Genomic DNA, 7455 nt, shown 5'->3' with positions numbered 1-7455 from the left:
CACACACACACACACACACACACACACACCCAGATGCGCTGTTGATGCATGTTCTAAAGTGCAAATAAAATTGGTAAGAAGAGGGGCAGAGGCCAGCATTGTGCCAGTTTTCCCTCCACCCCAACTCCAAACCAAATAGACCCTAAGTGTCTACAAGCAACCCTTGGGGGTGGACACAGGCGCCAGCGACGAGAGTGATTCCCTCTCGCCCCTTGTCTGCCATAGAGTGCCCACCCCAAGTTCCTATATGTGAATGTCCTGAGGATGTTGTAATTTAATGTCTAAAGTGCATAGTAAAATTGGGGCTCAGGTGGTTATGGCAAAACTGAGATATAAAACTGTTGCTCTTGCAACACATCTGCGCCCCAAAACCCTACATGAGTGGAGTTGAAAATTAAGGGGGTGAGGGTATGTGGTGAGGGATGGGGAGAAAAACAACTGAGGGAGCAAACCGCTCCCGCAGGGAGTCAGCTCCCCCACTGACCCCGTAAGGACCCCCCCACTCCACGAAACCCACCCAGGGAGTTACACTGTTGACGCATCACACGTGTATGCTTGCTGAGCGCTATATTTAGCTTTAGAAGAAGACGAAGAGTGCCGAAACAAAGAGCCCAAAAAATGATGAATTAAAAAAGTATGGGAACATTTAAAACTAAACAGAAAAGACAACAACAAGCAATGCTCTGCACGCCCTCAATGTTTCTGTACCAGAACAAAAATAGCGGATMCATGTACCYAACGAGTCCGGAGCACAACAGGTATTTGTTACATTCGCTTTGGTTACCTAAATCTGTCATGTTACAGATGTACAAGGAGGAGGTATATTTAAGCTAACGTTATTTATGCTGACTAATCATGGTGACCTGGCAGGGTTTTATTAAACAGTGTGTAAGTTGTGTGATTAAAATCACTTACTGTAAGTTTGTCAGATAAAACACAGCAACAGATCGACAGCTTGAGCTGAAACACGTTTATTTGTTGATATTATCTTATTGTTATCTTAGTTTAAATGATACTTGGAGTAAATGTTTCAAGTTTAAAAGTATTTATAGAAGATGGTGTTTTTAAATTATTTTCTGCTGCTTTTTATGATTTTAGCCTTCATTATACTGTCATATTTGTTTATAGCTAAGCAGTCGAGACTAATTTTTTTTATTGCCTAAATGGGAGCCCTGCATCAACCTAATAACAGTCTTAAAATATTTTTTTACAGTTAACAAGTGAACTCTACAAAACTCAATTGCAACACCCAAATGTTTAAATTACCCATTTTAATTATTTAATTTCTAACAAAAAAAAAGACATTCAATTTACAGCATTTAGATTTTTCAGTGATGGTTAAAAGGATTCAGTGACAGAGTGCTTTTAATTAATGCCTCCTCAAACCTTACATACATAAATACAAACAAATGGAGTTTAAAATGCATGAATTAATACAACTGGTATAATTTGACTTTGATTGCAGCAGGGTCATCAGCAGGTGTACATTGCTCCTTCACAATATTAAATAATTGTATTTCTCATAAAATAAGCTTAAATAATTACTGCAGAACATGACAATTTTTTAAATATCCGATTACTCGATTAATCGTCAGAATAATCGATAGATTAATCGATTACTAAAATAATCATTAGCTGCAGCCCTAGAAGGGATCATCAAGGGTATCTTGGAGTTGAGCTGCTGCTCTTCCATATCAAAAGGAGTCATTTGAGTTGGTTCAGGTACCTGATTAGAATGCCCTCCCATTCACATCTCACTGGAAGGAGACCATGGGTTGGACCCAAAAACTCTGGGATGTTGTGGGTTCCCACGGGGACCTGTTGCTCCCTCGACCCAACAATCTATAAGTGGTAGAAGATGGATAAATAGATTTTTAAAAAGATGTCAATATTTAAAATTTCATGTTTGTTTATTTATTACCATACATCTATGTTAGTTCCTACTGTTTATTCCCATGAAAAATTCCAATGCTGAAAATTCCTGAACTGATGAGCTGGACTGGAGATATTTTTGGAAGGTGGAAGGAAAATCAACACTTTACCAACCACCATGTCCACTTTAGAGGGATCAGTGACCAGAGGACTGAAGGACAGGGGACTGTTAATTGTGATGCAATGATGCGGCTCTAAGTTATCTCAGGCCGTGGAAAACTACACTTGCTTGTACCAGTTCAGAACAAATTTAAACACAAGGCCCTGGAACCTCTAGTGGAAAATGTTTTATTTATGTCCTTGATGTTTCTTTTCCCCTTTATTTCAGAGAATTGCATTTAATCGATGTGGTTACCTGGCATAAAATACGAGGTAAGTCTTCAGTTTTTTAAGTTGTTTCTTTTATCATATCAAGTTGTTTTAATCATCCAACTTTTTAGCAGGACTTGGGGCAACTGAATGGCTTATTTTATTGTGCTGGAGAACGATGGCTTGTATCCTAATCATTTGATTTCTTGTTTTGTGTTTGGGGCAAAAACATTTTTTACGGTATCAGGGTGCGTCAGGTTTCAGGCAAATGTTTCAGGAGCAGGAGGGTATTTTGAAAAAGAAGGGCTGATGATCAAGCAATTGATCGAGGGGTATTCTGGAGGTCCTCCCTCAGAAAAAAATAAATTTAGAACACTGGAAATGCATTTTCCTGGCATTTGGAACAAAGCTCAGGACGCTTGAAGGGTCCAAAATCAGCAGTTTTATGAGGAATATGAATTTTTTGTTACATTTTTTTGTTAAAGAATATTGAGTTTATTTTTTGTGAGAATACCTGTGTATCATTTAACAGGAGTTTTTATAATTTACTTTAATTTTTATTGTTCCATCTACTGCTCACAGCTTGGAGTGAAGTAAGAATAGAATAGATAATAAGATAATTCAGAGAGCTAAACAGGACAAAAACAGTCCAAACATAATGACTAGGGCTTTTTAAAATTACTTTCTGAAGTGTGCCAATGCAACTGATTCTTAAAATTGCAATGTACCATATTGTGGGTGTCTACATAGGCAAAGCGAATGCGAGTTCCGCCTTCAAAAATGGCAGTTTACATTAAAACTAAGCATACCATTGTTTTTCTTGTGAAATTCTCAATAAGTTTGATGTGTCACATGACCCTCTTCCAATTGAAAAAACTAAAGTGAGATCCAAAATGGCCACCATGGTCACCACCCATCTTGAAAAGTTTGCCCCCTTCCAAATACTAATGTGCCACAAACAGAAAGTTAATATCACCAACCATTCCCATTTTATGTAGGTGTATCCATATAAATAGTAGGGTTGGGCAATATTGGCAAAAAAATTAATCATGATTAATTGTGGTATTTAGCCGATAATGATTAATTTGATGATTATCAATCAATCAATCAAATTTATTTATAGAGCACAATTTAAAAACCATAAGGGCAACCAAAGTGTTGTACAGTAAGACATAAGTTAAGACAATAAAAGAAATATTAAACACACACCAGGTTCACAGCAGGTGAGCAGTGTGTTAAAAGCCAGAGAATAAGTGTGTTTTTAAAAGAGATTTAAAAACAGGAAGAGGTGAAGCCTGTCTGGCACTAATGCTCTGTCACCTTTAAGTTTCTGCCTAGTTTTAGGATTAATCCTCTGGACACCCTTATGTCCTGGTCACATGACCAATTTAGTGGGAAAGATTTGCTCGTCGTACAAACCTGTTCCAAACTGTGTCAAAATTGCAGACTTCAGACTATACATCAAATTTTACATTGTGTTGATAGATAAATATATTACAGAACTTTTTTTTAATGTTCGGCATATTTGAAGAGGAGAGGAGCACCGAGCAGACTGAGTGGTGGCATTAATCGTATTAATCATCAAGTGCCAAAAAATAATCGATTAATGTTTTTGATGATTAATTGCACACGATACGATTATCCCCAACCCCTAATAAATAGGCCACCCTGTACGTCTGGCGATGCTGATTATTGCTTCCTTCAGACTAAATGCATAAAGTATTGGAAGTTTCACTGATGTTAAACATAAATCTGTTGATCTGTGTTTGATTACTTTGGCTTTTTCAAGGACCAGGATGTCCATCCATCCATTATCTTTTGCTTTATCCAAAGTCGGGTTGTGGGGGCAGCAGCTTGAGCAGGAAAGCCCAGACCTCTCTTTCCCCAGCTACCTCTTCCAGCACCTCTGGGAGGACTCCAATGCATTCCCAGGCCAGCTGAGAGACATTGTCTCTCCAGCGTGTCCTGGGTCTTCCTCTGGGTCTCCTCCCTGTTGGACATGCCTGAAGCATCTCCTTAGGGAGGCATCCTCCCTGTTAAAATAGATCCATCCGGTTAAATATTAATCTCTTTATGCAGTTTAAATATTAGGCACATATTTCCCTAATTTTGGGAGATTGGAGATCAGCCAATACTTAGTTAAGATCGGTGTAAAAGATCGGCTTCTCTACCTCCACAAAGGTCTGAAAATCAGCCACTGTCTTGTTTTGCTCTGTTGCGATCACTAAGGTCCAGTTAAAACAAGTTTGTATTGTTCAATGTTTTTTAGTGTAATCAGATTGGAACATTGAAGTTGTGACATTATAACACCTGACAGTGTCAGTTATTWAAAAAAATCTGTATCAGTCAAAACTGGAATCAGAAGGTCAAAATTTTTAAAGATCGGAATCGGCCAGAAAACTGCAAACAGTGCCCTGTATTAAATACTGTTGTTTGTTTGTTTGTTTGTTTGTTTGTTTGTTTGTTTGTTTGACTGACTAAAGTTGTCCTCTAAATTATTTACTTTGCATTGTTTACTTAAAGGTAGTTTTGTTGGACCAGTGGCTTACATTTCAAAGTTTCCTGTTACCTGAGTACTGTTCATATTTCAAGATGTGGTGAGATGACTTGAGTGTATACCAGAGAAACAACCAAAGGTTTTGTGTCAGGTTCTCAGATGGTGGTGGCCATGAAAGCCATCTCCATGGCCTTCGACTTGGACAGAAGAACAGTGAATCACCTCCCATCCTTACTGGAATTCCTGGGTTATGTTTTCCATGTGGGTTCTGCTGTGTTTGGCCCATGGATCAGCTTTTCCACCTACATGAGAGCAGTAGAAGGCCCAAAGCTGGTGAGAGAGTGTCAGTCAGAGCCTTATGCTGTTATGTTTCTGATGTGGTACTAACTATAATGTGTTTGTCTTCCAGACCTGGTTGTGGCTGCGCAGTTCCTTCATTTGCCTCTTTAAAAGTCAGATGTGTTTGCTGGTGTCCTCCTGCATCGCTCCATACCTTTTCCCTTTATTCATCCCTCTGTATGGAAACTCTTTCACCCAAAAGTAGGGATAACTTCCATTAAAATCTCTGTTGTTTCACTGCTCCTGTACGTTTGCCACCTTAAATACTCTAGATGGGTCTACTAGCCAATCAGAAATAGGGTGGGTGTGGGACTTGTGACTCTGCAAAACTTTGATTCAGACCCATCAGAAGAAGATTGAGTGGTGCTTGAACAAGTTTGGGGGAAAAAAACTGGAGTCAATAATGAAGCTGATAGATTTTTAAAAAACAGCTTTCAGAGAAGATAAACCTGCAGAACAATATTTACTGATTCTTCCACCTAAGAGAGAGGACAAGCCGGTTGTTCAGGTGAATGCTAAAGTTAGCTAGCGTTAGCTGGACATGAGCATACAGGAAGGGGAGATGCAGAAATACATTTGAGTATTTTTATTTACAAGAAAGTTCATTTGTCGTTTTTAAACACAAGGTTCATGTTCATATTGATGTTCGGTGATAAAGGTTAACACTATAAGGGTGATTTTGTCATCATGGGTGACATTTAAAAAAAATCTATCACAGGTTACCCTTTGCTCAGTAAAAAGTAACTTTAAACTGCAAATTTTAAATGTGCTTGCTTGATAGAAATCTGCCTTTTGAAATAGATTTTTTAAAGTAAAATGTTGGTATTCTCAATCTATATGCAGAAAGCAGATGGGATTATGAGAGTGCGTTATGGGATAAATCTTGTGCCAGCAGGAATTGAATTTGAATTTCTTAATTTGAAATTGAATGCATTGGTTTGAAAYTGAATTTCACTAAATTGAAACTGAATTTAATGATTTGAAACTGAATTTAAAGTTTTGAATTTGAATTAATTTGCTTTGAAACTGTATTTTGGTCTATTAAAATTTTAGTTTTACTACTTTCACTTTCAGTTCCATAATTCAATTTCAGTTCTAAAATTCAGATTTTTGTGTCACATCCTGGTCCTTGAGAAAGCCAGCCAGAGTAATCAAACACAGATCCACAGATTTATGTTTCACGTCAGTGAAGCTTCCTTCTATAAAGGTAACAGTTAATGCAATCCATCGTAAAAGTGACAAAAACAGACAGTTATTGTATTGCAGTGATTTTACCTATAGATAATGATACATTTACATCACATCATGGATCAGTCAGCAGCAGGTGATCTGCAACTGAGAGCCATGTTATGTGAGGACTGATCCGTCTATCAGTGCTTAGGACCAGGAAGGAGCTCATAGCAGAATCCGTTGAACATCGGAGTCCCTGGACCCCCCTGTATTGTCAAATATGACTCTGTTGGTTCTGCTCACAGGTGGAGGTGGAGGTGGAGATGTATGTCCAGGGTTGAGCTGTGGGCAGATCAGCACCATCGTGGCCGGGCTTTTTTTTATTTGTCTCGACACTGTTTAGACTGCGTGTACAACTAACAGGCGGTCAGTTGGTCCAAGACCTCCCGGGATATCTGCTCATCACAGAGATGCTGCACTGCAAAAAATGTCCACCTAACCAAGTTTTAAAATCTTATATCCGCCAAAAAGTCTTTTTGATCTTGTCTTCAGACAGATTTACTAAACAAGAACTGATTGTGTAAGAATAATCATCTTGTTTTCAGAATGTGTAAGATTATTTGTCTTGTTAGTTTGAAAATTTGACTCAAATTAAGTCAAAAATTTCTGGCAGTGGAGTAAGAAAATTTTACTTGGTAAGATTCTTGAAATAAGAAAACTTTGAGTCAAATCAAGTATTTCAAGAATCTTACCAAGTAAAATTTTCTTACTCCCTTGGCAGAATTTTTTTTACTTAATTTGAGTCAAATTTTCAGACTAACAAGACAAATAATCTTACACATTCTGAAAACAAGATGATTATTCTTACACAATCAGTTCTTCTTTAGTAAATCAGTCTCAAGACAAGATCAAAAATACTTTTTGGCTAATATAAGATTTTAAAACTTGGTTAGGTGGACATTTGTGGTCTTGACTCCATCCTGCTCCCTCCAGACTGCAGCACGTCTCCAGCAGCCCCTCCCTCCAGGAAGTCTCACTAACAGCAGAAAAAAGTCAGCATATATTTTTTTGCTGCTTGATTTTCTTAAAAATAGTCAGAGGGTCTGAAAACTTGCTAAATATAGCAAACATGGCTCTCAGCAGCAGATCACCTGCTGCTGACTGATCCATGATGTGATGTAAATGTAACATTATCTATAGGTAAAATT

General features: G+C 37.9%; 1 protein-coding gene across 1 annotated transcript in view; it reads left to right on the top strand.

Moving 5' to 3' along the window:
- The window catches only part of LOC106527381 (protein-serine O-palmitoleoyltransferase porcupine), a gene marked incomplete at its 5' end in the record, with an annotated part of 41623 nt that overhangs the window by 20493 nt on the left and 13675 nt on the right, over nt 1-7455 (top strand). Inside the window, 3 exon segments of the mRNA XM_014022243.1 lie at nt 2261-2304; nt 4890-5071; nt 5148-5278. Of these exon segments, the coding sequence (XP_013877697.1) occupies nt 2261-2304; nt 4890-5071; nt 5148-5278 (357 nt within the window).

The sequence above is a fragment of the Austrofundulus limnaeus genome, unplaced genomic scaffold, assembly GCF_001266775.1.
Source record: "Austrofundulus limnaeus strain Quisiro unplaced genomic scaffold, Austrofundulus_limnaeus-1.0 Scaffold321, whole genome shotgun sequence".
NCBI classification, from domain to species: domain Eukaryota; kingdom Metazoa; phylum Chordata; class Actinopteri; order Cyprinodontiformes; family Rivulidae; genus Austrofundulus; species Austrofundulus limnaeus.
Note: the sequence above shows the minus strand (reverse complement) of the source record. Positions and strands in the feature narration are given on the sequence as shown.